The 17,922-nt window shown below is 34.9% G+C and overlaps 1 protein-coding gene across 8 annotated transcripts in view; it reads right to left on the reverse strand.

Annotated features, from left to right (window-relative positions):
- NRG1 (neuregulin 1) overlaps nucleotides 1-17,922 on the reverse strand; it is a 933,660-nt gene that overhangs the window by 14,131 nt on the left and 901,607 nt on the right. For 3 of the 8 annotated variants that reach the window (XM_082268806.1, XM_082268803.1, XM_082268808.1), the window contains 3 exons: nucleotides 14,798-14,909; nucleotides 10,311-10,369; nucleotides 6,618-6,641 (listed from right to left, as the gene is read on the reverse strand). In XM_082268806.1, coding sequence (XP_082124932.1) covers nucleotides 6,618-6,641; nucleotides 10,311-10,369; nucleotides 14,798-14,909 — 195 coding nt within the window. Of the gene's footprint in view, nucleotides 1-6,617; nucleotides 6,642-10,310; nucleotides 10,370-10,789; nucleotides 10,858-14,797; nucleotides 14,910-17,922 lie in introns of all 8 variants that reach the window. The other 5 variants (XM_082268805.1, XM_082268802.1, XM_082268807.1 and 2 more) reach the window with 2 other exon arrangements.

Raw genomic sequence — 17,922 nt, forward strand, 5'->3', positions numbered from 1 at the left:
TACCATGCAAGGAACAAAGAAAAAATGGCTCAGGGCATCCAATCCCATTTGACATGGCTGACCCATTCACCAAGCACCAGTGCTGTTACATGGAGTTAGTTACAGCTATTCCATACCTATATTTCCACCACCAGCTGGGAGAAGTAATGGGGGATTGAAGCAAATTCTATTGATGGGGAGAGGGCATTAAAGCTAATCTGCTGTTTTGTACTTCATAGACAATATACAGATTTGCTTTATACTCAATGGAGCATAATAATACAAAATTTCAACAAATCATTCATCTTCATATCTAGCAGCAGAGTTGGGTGTCAAACCTCCAAACACCATTACCATTTGTTAAAGTATCCACTTAAAAATACATCTCAACACCTTCAGGGAGCAGGTATGAAAAAGCTATGTATGGAAGTGCTCCTTCTCAGCATTGCGTGCATACTTTTCTGGCAGAAGAAGACAACTGTACAACTGTATAGCATAATGTAAATTTAAGAAGATAATGTGGCAGTGTATATGTCTGTAACTCCTGTAGGGTACTGAATGATATTTATGAGTACATATATATACTGTGTCGATAATGTATATTTATATACATACTTCTGATGGGTCATATATGTAAATAGGCATAGGGGAAAAGGTGCTGCAGATACATGGGGATGGTGGAGGATGATGCATATGGATAGGAAAGGGAGATGCATATACATGGTAATGGGTGGTGTATATCCATGGGGATGTACATTAGTTATAAACAATAGATCTGTTATGTTTGCTAATTTTAATAAATCATGTGTCATTCTGATTTATCGTAAGATAAATATACTCAGTTTTAAACTTTTGTTCAACTGTTGTTTTCCAGTTTTACTTTCAATTATATCCATGACTGTATGTCAGTATGTAGAAAATAAAACCTTATGTGAATATTTTCTACCTGGGTCAATGCTGACATCAACAGGTGTCTGTACCATGGATGGGTATCTCTTTGGAACAAGAAGTTTGTTATACAATTACAATGCCTATAGCATGTAAATGATAAAAACGAACGTAGCTATTTAAATATGTGTCTTTAAGCCACACCCACACATTGCTGTGATGCACTTCATGCAGCATTATTTGTGCTGCCCTAAGGTGTCATAGGTTTTTTTAATTTAAAAATGTCCCTGATATCTAGTAATTGACATCAAAACATAAATTCTGTAGGTGGAGCACTTGAAAGAAAATGAATTATTCAGTGTGCTCAAGATCCGTCTTTGTAATAAAAGATTTACATGCATTGAATGAACTAAACAAAACTAAAGTTTACAGGATATAAAGTCAACACTGTCATTCAGGCATCATTTTGGGATTTTTTGAAGTGCCCTTACCACCTACAACAGATGATTTTTAGAAGATTAAACACTCATTTCTAATAATACAAGCAAATATGTAGAGCTAAATCAAGCCCAGCAGATCTTATCTCATTTTAGTTTCATGATGTGTTTACTACTTTTATGCAACATGCAAAACAATTTTAAATTAATATAGAAAATAACTTGGCAATAATCATACTGATTCATTTTTTAAGCCAACTGTCAGTTGGGAACATGGCCAGGTTATCCATCTCAAGTATACTATTAGCAGAATTAGGAAAGGTTTAAAACTATAGCTGGGATGTGTATATATCTGGCATGCAATTTAATTCAAATAAGATTTTGAACAATGTTTAAATTTTAAATTTTTTCCTGATTCCTTTTTTCTTTACTTTTTTCTTAACTTTGGGTCAGTTCTACACTACTGCATAATTAAGGTGCCAGTACACATGCTGATTATCTAATTGATTTACTTATAAACAGCCAGTAATGCTCCTGCACTATTTTGCCAATTTCGAACACCACAATGATTGTGAGATGTGAGTACTCACATCTGTACATTATAGTGTGCTTTTGAATGTCAATCAAAATAAATGACACACATGTAAATGTAGCCTAAAAGGCCAAATCTGTTAGATCTAGTTATATGCATCTGTGGCTATATTCCAATAAAACTCAGACTATACAACCTTGATACCAACATATGCCTATACCCAATATAACCTATATTCCTAAATGTTATGTAAAAATGTACTATGTGTGATAAAATAGAAATTATGAGCGTATGCTAGTCAAATACAAAAACGGAGGAAGAATGAAAAAGGGAAAATAGTTTGTAACATGGATACAAGAAGCAGTTACAGACAGAGAATCTGTTATGCAAGAACCCCACAAAATAACAAAGTGAACTGATCCTTTTAAATTGTAATCCCCACCCCCCTGAAAGAAATTCAGATAAGAGATCCCATACCTGTATGGAAAATATGAACATATAAGAAAGTGAAATGCAGAGAAACATAAACTATTAAGGAAGTGGATATATTCAATGGGGAAAAAAATATTTAATCCCCTGCAGATTTTGTATGTTTGCCCACTTGCAAAGAAATGAAGGGTGTATAATTTTTATCATCTGTGTATTTTAAATGATAGAGGCAGAATATCAACCAAAAATCCAGAAAAAACACATAAAACGAATGCTATAAATTAAGTTTCAGTTCAGTGAGTAAAATAAGTATTTGATCCCCAAGCATAACATGGCTTAGTACTTGGTGGAGAAACCCTTGTTGGCAAGCAGAGGTAGGATGTTTCTTGTAGTTGGTGACCAGGCTTGCACACATCTCAGGTGGGGTTTTGTAAGCATTACTTTACAGATCTTCTCTAAAAAATTAAGGTTTATTGACTGTCTCTTGGCAACTTGAAGTTTCAGCTCCCTCCATAAATTTTCTATAGGATTAGGGTCTGGAGACTGACTAGGACACTCCATGACCTTAATGCGCTTCTTCTTGAGCCACTCCTTTGTTGCCATGACAGTATGTTTTGGTCATTGTCATGCTGGAAGACTCATCCACGGCCCATCTACAGTGTTCTGGCTGAGGGAAGAAGGTTCTCATCCAAGATTTTACAATACATAGCCCCGTCCATTGGCCCCTCAATGTGGCAAAGTGGGCCTGTACCTTTAGCAGAGAAACATCCCCAAAACATCTTGTTTCCATCTCCATGCTTGACTGTAGGAATGGTGTTCTTAGGGTCATAGTCAGCATTTTTCTTCCTCCAAACATGGTGAGACGAGTTAATGCCAAAGAGCTCAATTTTGGTCTCATCTGACAACAGCACTTTCTCCCAATTCTTCTCTGAATAATTTAGATGTTCATTGGCATGACTGTACATGTGCCTGCTTAAGGAGCGGAACTCGCCGTGTTTGGAGGAAGAAAAATGCATGTCGATGGGTCTTCCAGCATGACAATGACCCAAAACATACCGCCAAAGCAACAAAGGAGTGGCTCAATAAGAAACACATTAAGATCATGGAGTGGCCTAGCCAGACTCCAGACCTTAATTCTATAGAAAATATATTTTGTCTGAGCTGAAACTACGCGTTGCCAAGCGACAGTCAAGAAACCTTAAAGATTTAGAGAAGATCTGTAAAGATGAGAGGACCAAAATCCCTCCTGAGATGTGTGCAAATCTGGTCACTAACTACAAGAAACGTTTTTCCTGCTTGCCAACTAAGTCATGTTTTGCTTGAGGATAAAATACTAATTTTACTCACTAAACTGCAACTCAATTTATAATATTTGTATTATGTGTTTTTTCTGGATTTTTGGTCTGTATCATTTAAAATACACCTATGAAAAAAAAAAAAAATGATAGACCCTTAATTTTTTGTAAGTGAGCAAACTTACAAAATCTGCAGGGGGTCAAATAATTATTTTCCATACTGTATAGTGAAATATATTAAAAACTCTGTTTTGGTAGTACAAAAGTAAGATATGATAATAGGAGATATTTTAAAAATAAAATTAATTTTAGTGTTTTGAAATACTAAAGGCTGAATATTTATCTGTGTGTAGGTATTACTTGTGCTATGTGGGCTATTACTACAATGTAAAGATCATTCATTATAGAGAAAATAGAGTGATTTTGTATATACTTTCTTTCCTTCTTTATTATTATCCAGACTCAAAAAAAGAACTTAAGATACTACATATTAATAATTTACATTTTTTTATCTAGAGTCAGAAGCTCCACCTTGGAAGCTTTTCCCCTATTTTCCAGAAACTCATTAACACCTGTTATAAACTGTATATGAAGATAAATAGATCAACCACTTGCCGACCGCAGATGCCACGCAAATTTACTGTGGCAGGGCGACTCGGCTGCGCGAAATCATGTAGCTCTACGTGATTATGTACACATGGTTGTGGCGGCGCCGTGATCGAGTGCGCTCCTCCCACAGTCTGCCTCTCGCTGTGTCTAATCACAGCGGGAGGCAGACCATTGCAGGAGCGCACTTGATCACCGCCGGAATCCGCGATCTTTGGCAAAACTGAGAGGAGAGTCATCTGGTATGTAAACAATGTAAGACGGCTCTCTTGTCAGAGAGGCAGGGAAAGATCTGTGATTCAGCTAAGATAAGCTAAGCTGAATCACTGATTCAGCTAAGCTGAATCACCGATCTCTCTCTGCCTCTGTTCAATTCATCCCCAAAACAGTTAGTAAGCACATTTAAGGAACACACTTAACCCCTTGATCACCCCCAGTGTTAACCTGTTCCCTGCCAGTGTCATTTATACAGTAACAGTGCATATTATTTAGCACTGATCACTGTATTAATGTCACTGGTCCCCGAGAAGTGTCAGATCTGTTCGCTGCAATGTCGCAGTCCTGATAAAAATCACTGATCGCCGTCATTACTAATAAAAAATAAATAAATAAATAAATAGTCCATAAATCTTTCCTGTAGTTTGTAAACGCTATAACTTTTCTGCAAACCAATTATTATACGCTTTTTGGGATTTTTTTTTACCAAAAATATGTATCAGAATATCAATTGGCCTAAACTGATAAAAAAAATTTGATTTTTAAAAGATTTTTTTTATTGGGAATGTTTTATAGCAGAAAGTAGAAAATATTGGTGTTTTTTCAAAATTTACACTCCATTTTTGTTTATAGCGTAAAAACAAAAAACAACAGAGGTGATCAAGCCACCAAAAGAAAGCTCTATTTGTGGGAAAAAAAGGACATAAATTGTATTTGGGTACGGCGTCGCACGACCACTCAATTGTCAGTTAAAGCAACGCAGTGCCAAATCGCAAAAAATGTCCTGGTCATTAAGGGGGTAAAACCTTCCGGGGCTGAAGTGGTTAAGCAACAAATTAAATACACAACTGAATAAGTCATAAACATGACTCCTCTTTTATTGGACAGCCTCAGCTAAGATTTCAATTGGACAAAGCCAGCCAACTGGCAGGTTGCTACTGCTGTGCTGGCACTTCAAATAACCCAAAGAGCGCTGAAAATTCTTTTTCATTCATTTCATGTTTATTTGTAAAACACAGCTGATAACATTTAGAAGGTTTTCACCTGCAGCTTGCAAATCTCTGGTTTACAAAATGGATTAATATTAGCCAATTATACAAGGAATATTGTATACATATTTCAGCTAGATTTGCATATTTGCTAGATGAAGGCATGCCCCAGGCCCTTCCACATAAAGTGAACTCCTAGTAAGGTACTTGAGACTCTACGAGTAAGGGTTCTCTACCCTTACTCTCAAAGCCCAGTTCATAGTGTGAATGAACCACATTATCATTTTTTGCGCAAGATTCCTGTGTTGTCATCTCATTTGTAGGGGAAAATCAATCGGAAATTCTCTATACAATTCTCTTCACAGTTTTTGTACACAGTTTAATTTAATTTAAATTCCCTAATTTTAACTCTTTTCAGAGATTGAAGGCTGAGATTACAGCAAGGGAACCTCCCCCCATAATTACCATTTAATTAGCCATTTACACAGAGAACTTTTACTAGTTATTTCACTTTTTGACTGGAGGTCAGAGAGTGGGTTAACGGTAGAACTTTCATTCCATAATTCACATACCATCATTCATTTTAGTAAGGTTCAGGTTAATAAAAAGGCAGAAACCTCATGACCTTGCAGATGCTGCAGTAATCTGATGACCAATTTAATTTAACTACCAGGAAAAGGTGGGGGGTAACATTTTGCTAACTATAAATACAAGTGGTGGATAGAGGATAAGAAAGACTACCAACAAAAATGATGTATAATTATTTCAATACTATTGGTGGCAAAAATGGCTCATGTGTTATTACCATTACATTGTCCTTTAAATATCCAGCAGATTCAGATTTATGTGTTTTTATTTCAGCCAATTTGTTTCTATGATGTTTTTTTTGTTATTAATCAATATATTAATATACAGCTGCTCAGTAAAGAATGTATGGGTACACAGTTCAATGTTCCAAACATCACCTAAGCAATTAGTAAAAAAAACTAGGTGTAACTATACATCAGTTCAGTTTAGTAAAAGTGCAAGCAAGTTCTACAGGGATTTGAATCTATTCTAATTTTAAACATTATATGGTATTCATTATGAACAGATGAATCTGAACATCTAACCCACAACTGCGTTATAGCTGTATGATCCCTTCCAAAGCATAAGGAAATTGGTTAGGAATTGAAGGAAAAAAAAGAAGGTTTTAAAGCTTTTAGGCTCTAATATCTGCAGGCTAAAAGGAATGATTGGTCCATACCCATAAATTCAATTCCAAGATGCTCTGCCAATGCAGAAAGTTGACAAAAAGAAAGAAAAGGGAAAAAGTTTCAGAAAAGAGCAATACACTGTACTCCAAAACAAATTATACATGAATACCATGGCTACTCTATGTCTGCACATTTAAACAAGACATGTGATGCATGGTAAATGGTCAATTTAAGTGTCCATGTCTGATTTTAAAGTGTAAACACAGACACTGTATATCAATATGAACTTGAGGAAGAAATCTGAATGTATACATTTTAGCTTTCCTAAATATATTCAGTATTGTGTCATAAAACATTTTAAATTAGTCTACGGTATGATAATGTATCACTAGCATAATTACCATCATTTATATATTCGCTAGTATTCAATATAAATTTATAGAACTATACTGTTAGTTAACTTTAATACCCAATACTGTTTATAATTGCACCATTAATGCAAACTAGAGCTATATTACACATGAGAGGCTAACCAGTTAACTTTATATGCAAAATAATCATCCTATTTATAATAACAACTATAAATTAAAATGAGAATAAACCATATGGTATTACAAAGGCATACGTATTATGACCATAACAATACATACAAGATGTTTAGTAACTATAGCTAACATCCAATGGAAGATGGCTGAGATATATAAACATGTACTGCAACTAATAAAGTTGAAGCCAAATGTAACAACAACAAATAAAAAAGAATATAAAATGACTGATGACTTAGAACTGATGGACTTCAATCAGTAACACTTCAAGGGAATACAGTGATTCAAATAGCATCCATCCAGATTTCTTCCAAAGACAGCCATTAATAAGAGGTGACATTGACATTGCTAATTAGACATTAGTTGCACAAAAGCTCAGTTAGTGGCATGCCCATGCATACATATTATTGCATTTATTTAATTTTTAGGCAGGAAGTTAAGCCTGTTAGGTTAATTTTCAGAAGAAGTTATTATGCAGTTTCCATCTGAAATTAATCAATCTGAAATTGATCTACATAAGTGGAGTGTGAATTGGCTTAACAAGATAACATGCTGAGAGAACATGCATTGTTTCTTTAAAATTTACGCTAGGGAACATTGAATTATTCACCACTACACTTTATTTTTTGATCATGGCGCAGAGCTTAGCTAAGCATTTGCTTATAACACAGTGAGAAGAAATAAATGTCTGCACTACCTCTAGTAAGCAAAATAATTTTCTTCATGTTCAAAACTGCTTCAATCTGATTGGGCTACACCAACATTTCCTACCTCCAAAAATATTTTTAAGCTTTATTTACCCAAATTATTGGCAGTAATTATATTGTCGAAGAACTTTGTTTAGGCATAGGGATGCTACATTTATTTAACATTGCAAATGTGAATATTATTATATTATTAAATTATTGTAGATTTATATAACGACTAAATAAATGAGTATTGTTCATTATATATTTGATTAAAATGAATTCAGCTTCACTAGCTCTCCCTCTTTCTAGGTTTTCTTTTGTAAGAAAATATTTTCATGACTCATCATTCAGCTAGTAAATCAATTGTTGATATATCTTTAGTATCTGAAATTTTAAAATAAAAATCCAGGAAATTGTGAATATTATGTAACAGATATATGGTTCCAAGAACGATTTCATTACTCTAGAGTTATTAAAATTATTTATTTTATGTAAAACATTTACAAATGATAAAATACATCCCAAGTGAGGAATCTAGGTAAGCTCCAAACAATGTTAGTCTCATTGATTTTCTGTCTGGGATACACGGTTGAACACTAAGGACCAGATGGTGACAGATAATCAGTTGAGAACCGCTAACAAAACAAGGCTAATATTATATTATAATATATTATATTATGATCATTTTCAATTAAGTTTTAAGTTTTTAAATATATTTCTAAATATGCTTAGTGTTAAGTGGCTTTTTGTGGAAAATAATCATATCGTGCTCAATTCTTTAAAATACTTTAGGAATTGGGTGTTATTTACTGTATATCCAAATGGCTACACTAGTATAAATTTAAGTTACAGGACTGCTTCATAAAATGTGTTTTTTTTTTGTTTTTGTTTTTGCTTCAATTATGCTGTAATTGTTGCATCTGTGGCATTTGATCACATTAACTAATTTGTCATTAAAGCAACTCTACACATGTCCTGTAACTTTTGTCACTGTTTTTGTTTTTGTTTTGTTGCATAGCTTCAATGGGTGAAGAATAAGCTTACACTTCCCGGTGTGTTTGATGCCTGGTTGGCATCAAACACAACTGAAAATTGGTGTTGCGACAGGCAAGCATTAACCTTTTACTTTTCACCTATGTACATATTCACTTTACTAATATTAGATCATAAGGAAGTGCCCATGAAATTAATATCAATTCACAAAGCTTTCACACAATCACACACGGATGAAGCTCTTTAATTTAGCCATGTAACTGTAACTTTCAAATCTCTTTGGATTGGAACTGTCTCTTTTTTGAAAATAAATATACTTCTCCTGGTGTGTTAGCTTTGTGAATTGAGCCTATTGTCTGTATATGACAGGGCTTGTAAGGTCATTATAGTGAAGTGGAAAAAAAGAGAAGAAGACATAAAGAAAAAAAACACAGAAGATGTGCATTTTTCTTTGCTGTTAATCATGCTGCATGCAGAAGCACAAAATCAGGCATTAAGTTCTGCCCACAATTAATTGTTAAAATGATAGAATAAGCAACTACTCCACTTATATAGTTACATCAAGCTTGAACATGATGTAATAGAAGTAGCGGTCTGTTACAAAATATAACAATGAGTGTGATAGGGTTTGTCCAGTTTGTGCTATGGTGAACTTTGTTTTGCAGACGTGCCAATATTTCAGAAAGAAAGGAGCTAAGAGGTGATGTTATGACATCTTTATCACTTGGGGCAGTGCTGTATGAAACACAGGAACATCTGTGGTAATGCTGCTGTCTTAAAGGGCAACTATCGGTAATGGTGTACCTCCAGATGTCTAAATCTACTAGAACAGGTGGATCAAAGTAATGATGTATTTGTAATCAGTTTGGAAGTCATGATGTATGTATACCAAGAGCTTAAATTGAGAATTATTTACATGTGCTTTGGAAGCTGCAATATATCTAGGAACAGTGCTGAAAGTAGTATAGTACAAGTGCTCAAGGAAGATTTGCCTACTAATGCAGTTAAGATAATGAGATAAGATTAGTAAAGAACTGTTAGTTACAGGAGTTTAGCTACTGTAGGTACTAATGTGATTATTTTGTTTAAGTGTAACTAGGTATATATATTTTAATTAAAGAAATAAGAACTGAATGTTGACTGTTTTCCTTAATTTATTCAGCCATGTATAATGAAAAAAGAAAACAAATATAAGTTAGTATTTCTACATGTGGAATCCTGCATCTTATAGTTTTCTTACCTTTTGTCAAGGTTACAATCTCTAATAATGTTCTATGCTAACATTACATGCATGCCCATTCACACTTGTGCATCAAAAGGATATCAAGATAACAATAATAATAATATCCATTATTATTATTTTTGTCATGCTACAGGCAGAGCAAACAGTACTGAGCCTAGTAGAGAACAACAAATCAAGTACTAGGTGAGATCTGAAGAGAGATTCAGCAACGAGAAAGCAGCACCGATTGAACATGCTCCTATTCAGGCAGAGACAGAAAGGAAGTGGACGTACTGTAGAAGCTGGCCATTACGTAGTTTTGGCAGCGATCACCAGTAAATTCATTTGGGCACCTGAGAGGAAAGACAAAAAAAGGTAGAGAAAACAGAGAAAAGAAAAGAGTTGAATATATGCCAGAAAGAAGATCCTTAAGTGTAAACTGATTGTTCTTGGAATGCCACCACCAAAGATCGTGACTCTGTTTTTGTACTGGCATGACTTGTAGACCAGTTTTTTCTCTTACTTGTGAGATATGTACTTGAAACATGTAAATAACACAAGCATAAACTGATAATTACATTAAACAATGTTTGATTAATTGATTGATTTAAAAATTGCTTGATTGTATAGTTGATTGAACAAGTCATGTGTGCTACAAAAAAGAAAATCATCTCTGATCAGTGACATCATGAAGCATAAGAGCTAATCATTTTTTTATTTGTTGCTGCATTTGGGGGATATTAAAAGTCAAATATCAGAGTACTGGGACATACTTTCTGCTCTTATGACTCTCTGAGGATCAGTCGTAGTACATCGTGCTCCCATGAATCCTGGTTTGCACCTAAAGGGTAAAAATGTAATGAGCAAAATAAAAAAAAAAAAAAATAATAAAAAAAAATAAAGGTATCCACCTGAACTGCTATTCCTGTAGGGCATGTGAAAAAAGCATTCATATTGTCAGCATATCATAGTGATCTTCCATGCAATCTATAACTCAAACTTAAACACAGTTCAAGAAGATCATACATGATATACAGTCAAACAAACTGGTACCTTTACAGTGACAAGAGTCAGATAAACATTATGCTCAGTACCAGCAATGTATATAATAGATACAAGTTTGTTCCAAGCAACCACAACATTCATAGTCCTTGATGTACTTAAGGAGAAGAATGTTCACTTAGCCAAGAGAGAATGTGTGCACTTCATCCACTCATCTGTAAATTACGTTTTTCTTTTAATTCTTGGATATATGACTAACACAACAGAAAAAAGGTAGAGGGGAAAAGCAGGAATTGCTGCGGTGGATGTCTCTGAACACAGCGGCTCTTGCAAATTTGGTGGTCGCGGAGGGCTTGTTGGGGGCCTCCCTTTTTTTTCCTGAGCAGTCCAGTGCCCATATGGCCATCCGCTGCATTTTGGCTCTTAATGTGGCTTCCCTCTCTGAGTTGCAGTGAATGAATAATCCTAATCTATTCATACAGTTGATATATATAGAAGTTCTCTGAAGAAGCAGATTCCCTCTGCAAAAGGTGTTGGAACATTAGTACGGGAATCTTCATTATCAACTTATGTCAAGTTTCTCAAAATGATGTGTGTCTCCTGACCACTTGTAATGTTTATTTCAATTTATAGTCGTTTGACCATACTAGTGTTTTATCTATGTGTAATAAAGGTTTTTTGTATTTTAATGAATAGTTACGTTACTGTTATGTTACTTCACCAACAACTTCACATCCTTAAAAGTTCTACATGGTTTTGTAAGGGTTTTTCCCATCTACCATTTTTCTGTTGTGACTGTCAATCTGGATGTGGATGTGAATACTTGTCCCTGGAGCTGGTATTTCCAATTTCCCATGGATACCTTACTAAGTATTCAAAGTGCACTCTATTTCACTAAACTAAGTAAAAAAGTTACACCTTCAATCACCTATCTAGGGCAACAAAAAAAAAAAGATCTTAAACTTTAAATTAAATTTAAATAAACAGGGCAGCATGGCCAGTAAAATTTCACTTGGCACGTATAGATGGTTTAAAAAAACTAAACTGCCCTGATTCATCACATTGTAAGCTCTCTGCAAGCTCCAATAAAGAAGCTGAATGTGATTTCCCAGCTTACTCATGGAAATGCATGGTTGACTGTTGGGTGTACACAAAAATTGCTTTCAAAACCTCTACAATTTTTTTTTTTTTTTTTTTTTAGACAGAGAAGGGAAAGATTGAAACCCCTGTTATTTTTTTGTTTTACTATCTTTGTCCCACTGGAGACATTTCCCTTCACTTTCTCTCCTGTAGACCCAACAAGAAGTGTGAGGAATTCTCTCCAAAGTGAGGGAAATCCCCTCTAAGATGCCATTAAAGCAGATGCCCCTAGTTGCATTTGTCTAAACCTCTTTTGGTTACAAATGAAAACTTCTGTCCTTTCCATCACTTTCAGTCCTGATGACAATAGTCACTAATACAAATAGACTAAATCTAAATGGGACACAGGGGTTCTAATCCTTCCCTACTCTGTCCAAAGCAAAACAGTTTCAGCTTTAAATATTGTTTAAATGTCATGGTCAAAAAAAAAACAAACAAGAGAAATAAGTACATGTATTTGTGTGTGCCCATTTCAGCATTTGTTATTTAGGATCAGTTCTGAGACAGTAGTTAGCACTTAAGTGATTCTCTTAAGACTGAACAACAAATAAGATAATGAGATTAAAAAAAAAATGTTTCAAGATATTTTTCTGTCTAAGTATATTTATGAAATATGACTAATGTAGTGTGGTACTGAAACACATAAATGTTATTATCACTTGCATTAACACTTTTACAGGGTGTTCTATTTGAATTTCAAAAGACATCACTGCTGAAACTGCATACACCATGAAGGTTCATTGTACAAAGATGCAAAATGGGCATTTGTTTGTGCTCTGTTCTCTGCTCTGGTAATAGCTCCAATCTGCACTGAATATTGCCTACTGTTGAATATTTCAACTTTCTCATATAAGAACATGGCATAATGCAACTGGAAAAAATAAGCCAATGTTATAATATTGGGAAGCCTCCAGATTATAAATCCGTAGTTTTTATGTTTGCTTGTTTCTGTTTTTTACTGTCAGCCAAAAGCTTTGGAAAAACGATGTCACTTGATATTACCTTTTTTTTTTTTTACAATCAATGTATTTCATTATTGAATATTATTCAGACTAATATAGCCAGAGCTTTATCAATATTACTGGTTTGACTGCACTGAGCATTACATATTGCGCAAGGATTTATTAACAGTGTGTTTGCAATGCTGTAATGAGATATAAGTGCAATATTCCATAGTTGTAATATGATAAAAATGTTACAGTTTATAACACTAAATCAGATTTTAGGTTAAAAAAAGTCAGATCAGTGAAAGATAAATTCTGAATGGATGCTACTGGTTACATCACATTACTTTTTGTTTTTCTGGATACACTTGTATGCCTTCATCCCTCGTTTTTATACCATGACTTTTGGATTAGCTCTTTCTTTTTAGTGGCATATGTGAGGTATAATAAAGAGACCTATTCAGGGCAAAGTGACAGTGTTTACCAAAGGTCCCCTCCCCCCCGATACTCCTCTTGCCAGTGGTCCTCTACTTTGCCTTCATCTGTCGCAGCTGGCAAAAAAATCCACAGTGTTGGCTGGTGTCAGACATAGTTATGATGACATAACATCCTCTCTCAGTGCTTGGCCTTATTGATTGGTGCCTAGACCCAAGCGTTGTCTCCTTGAAGGGGGGCCACATGTTCCCCATAACCTGGATGCATTGTGTGTGATGTCTCTGCCTGTGGCAGAAAAAGCAATGATGAGGAATCACTGGCAAGGTGAGTATCAGTGGGTAGGCTTTGCAAAGACATTGTAATTTTGCCCTGATAAGATATTGATAGGACATAAGCGCTAATATAAACAAGTTATAGCGCACAGTGATGGCGCCTCTGTAAAAATAACATTTATTTTAATAATAAAATGTATAAAGTCCACTCACTAAATATGAATCCATGAAATTGTTCTAATAACAAATATTCTAATATATAGTTGGGTTGATTAACTAAAACTAGAGAGTGCAAAATCCGGTGCAGCTATGCATGGTAGCCAAGCAGCTTTTAGCTTTAGGTTGTTTATTAAGCTTTGACAAAACAACTGGAATCGGATTGGTTTTCTATGCAGAGCTGCACCAGATTTTGCACTCTCCAGTTTTAGTAAACAAGCCCCAATGTATGTGTGTGTGTGTGTGTGTATGTGTGCTACACAAAGAAATGTGGATTGTAAATGCACAGAAAACATTTCTAATATATAAATGTGATACCATTTTCCACTATATAAAAAGGGCAACTGCATACTGAACAACAAAGAGAAAATACTAAATACTCAACAAGTGACTTGTTAAAGCTATACAAAGATAATAGCCAAAGCCATGAAGTAATGTGTTTATGATATATTCTTAATAAATTACTTAATGTACTTATATCTACAAGTACAACTCTAGCAACTAATATGTTGAGGGGTAGTCCAAGCCTTTACCATGTATACCGTGTTCTTTTTTTCTATAGTAATCCCCATTTGATTATTATTAGCTGATGTCATATAATGCTGTGTAAACCATAGTTACAATGGAAGAATTTAAATGTATCTAAATGTCTTACCAATGGCATAGTTTTGTAGTCCTACTCTGGTTTCACAAACACAAGTCTTATGGCTGGATACTACTTTGAATAGAAACCCCATCACAGAAAAAAGTTTTATAAGTGAAGATTTCTTACTTGCACATGTATTTTGTTGTGCCACTGCTTGTGATTCCTTTGATAACGTAGCATTCACCTCCGTTGACACAATACGTCTTCTCTTTTTCTGAACATTTGAATAGGTGACCTGCTGTTGATGTAATGAACAAGTAAATGTTTAATGTAAACTAGTTTAATGATACATCTAACAGTATAGATGTTATACAATACATACATCATAAAAAATTCAGTCGCAAAGAGTAACTGGTACCATTTATAACAAATGAAAATATGATATTAGTATATGTCCGAATTCAAATTATCATACTGGGGCATGCCCTAAAGTCTATAGTGGACATTATGTTGAATTATGGTTATTACTAAAATGCAAAAGATGATACTCAAACAGCCCACACAAGTTGTTCAAACCTCTGGCCAGCAGAAATAGTATTGCATATGTATGTAGTAGTGACTACAAACTTATAAATAAAATTTGTATAATAAATACAATACACCTAAATGACCAAAGATGGTAATAGCTGTGCTTGATTTTATTATTATTTTGATAATAACTGAACTTCACATTCATCAAAAATTCTAGTTCTAAATGCATTTTTACTGCAGTAATATATTATTCCTTTTTTAGTTTGCTTAAAGTCTTTTTGATGATCTTTTTGTTGTTTAGAGTTAGAAACAAGTTCCAAGTATCTAATTCCAAACAACTGTAAAAAATCTGAGTCACATGTAAACTGGATTATTAGAATCCAGGCTAGTTGAACTTCCGATATCACAAGAGCTTAGCCCTGACTATTATTGCCCTTTTGAAAAAAAGCAGCTTGCAGAATAAGAGCTGATTGCTTACTATTTTCAAAGCAGTGATTATTGGAGTCCCTTGCTGATGCTAGAAAGTGAGCTATGATGGACTACAGCTGCTCTCAATTGCCATTGTAGAGAACACATTGTGGTTGTCACACAAAACTGTGATATCCATATAACATGTGGAATGTTCCTCTGCTTTGACCTGACACATGTTTATACTGTCAAACGGCATTTGATAAGAAAGTAATGGAATGTTATCTTTTAGATCTTGCATTTTGACAATCCCCAAGCAAGAAAGTAGAAATCCCATCCACTGTGCTTAACTATAGATTCTTTGATATCAGAACCCCAAGTGATCAATTCGTTTCGGCAACATATGATATGAAAAACCAAATGTTAGATAAATAAAAGTATCTAAGTTTTTATGGAAAAAATGCATTGTCATTTTAGTACTAAATAGGTTTATTAAATTGTCAGTATTGTAACTGATAAGTGTGGTGCATTCTTGTCTACCAAAACTCAGGATGTGCAAGGCTCAACTAGAATCTTTTCAAAGCAATCCCCCTGCAAAAATGCAAACTCAAGTATGAAAAACAACAAAGACAGCTGGCCATATTTTTTCATTATATAAAATAAATCAAACTGTTCTCAGATTGCTTCCTTATAAGTGTTTTGTTAGAGCTAAGGTTGAAATTAAAAGGCAGTGGTAGTAGCCCATGACCCACAGTTCCTAAAATAGTACATCTCAAAACCTCCCTAAACAACTGACTACAGAAAATATACGTGTATAAATTGCTAAAGATGGTCAAATAACTTGGCTGGAATAGTCATAGGATGGAAAGGATGCTCTGGCTCCTCTATTATTTATCACGTTGTGGTTAGTGAGCAGACTACACATGCCCAAAAAACCTTCTATAAAGTACATAGGGTGTGTGTAGTATGCCCTGTTCTTCTGTCATGCTGCCATTCACACCTTTGCCCCTGCTGGATATTTCCAACTGTCAAAGTGACTGCTGTGAGTAGCTGCTGCTGTCAAAAATTGACAGTTTTTAAACACTGTCCAAACACAAGATAGAGCGATACAAAGTTTGCCACCCTAAGCCCTAATAAACTCCTACTTCCACTTCTTATTATTAATATTAATATTACTAATTACTATTATTTTTATCCTTTTTTAACTTATAATTTTATAAACATTGTTATTTAAACTTTGCTTTGCTTTTATTCGTTTTAATAAATAATTCTTAGTAAAAACTTTATTTTATTCATAAATAACTTTGCAATGGTTTCTATCAGAATTAAAATTCTATTATAATTTTACATTGCATAAATAAACGTTTATACTTTTTTAACAGTAGCACAATTATTTTTAATACCAATATGAATAAAGTAGTATTTTTTCTTTTTGGATTGCATAAAACCTCCTATCTAAGTGGATGCCCTATCGGGAGAAACGCGTCAGAGAGGAGGCGCCGCGTCGTCATCACATCTAGACCAGGCAGCGGTCCGCACTGCAGGCGGACCCCGCCATACAGCTCCTCCGTGAGGGAACTCGTTATTATTGTCTTCACAACTGTAAGTGCAACCATTTGTTTTAATAAATATCTACTGTTGGTAATGCACCATTGCGGTCCCCTCTGTTGTGTCCCCTATTATTGAGGTCAACCAGACTAAGGAGTTACAGCAGCCAATCAGAGTCTAGTCACCTTTGGCAGGATCTTCTTTCGTCAGGCTTTCTGACTGGGTCTGTTCCTCTTGGACACAAGCAACTACATCAGCCATCCTAGAGTCCAGTAACCCCCGGCAGGACCACTCATCACCATAGAACCAGGCTTCTTGTTTGGCTTTTGTCCGGTAAGAGTCTAGGGAGCACGAGTGTGTCAGAGTGCCTTCTGTATTTCTGGGAACTTTTCTACCTGGCTGCATGACCTTGGAGCGGTCATATTCATATATGCCCTTAACGTTTAACTTCTGGTAAGAGGCCAAGCTGGTGGTGGGACTTTGCACCTTCCAATCACAGTTCACCTTTCCCCAAGCTGGAAGTTTATGTCACCATTTTTTGCACTTTATTTATGGACTTATAACATGGACGTTTATTGCACATTGGTGTATCACTAGTCACTTTCTGGACATTTTTTGTTTTACACGAATTGCATACGTTTTCATTTTTTTGCATTATTATTGCATTTTTGGTTTATTTGTTTGCATCACTTTGTATGTTGCACATATGCACTAGGGCAGCGCACCTGATTTCTTTACATAATGTAAGCCTTGTTTGTCTTGTTTAAATTTTGTGTCCCATAGCAGCAATGTCAAAAATTGCACTGGTCCATGGGGGGTATATA

Source organism: Pelophylax lessonae (assembly GCF_965119305.1).
Source record: "Pelophylax lessonae genome assembly, chromosome: 1".
In the NCBI taxonomy this organism is placed as follows: domain Eukaryota; kingdom Metazoa; phylum Chordata; class Amphibia; order Anura; family Ranidae; genus Pelophylax; species Pelophylax lessonae.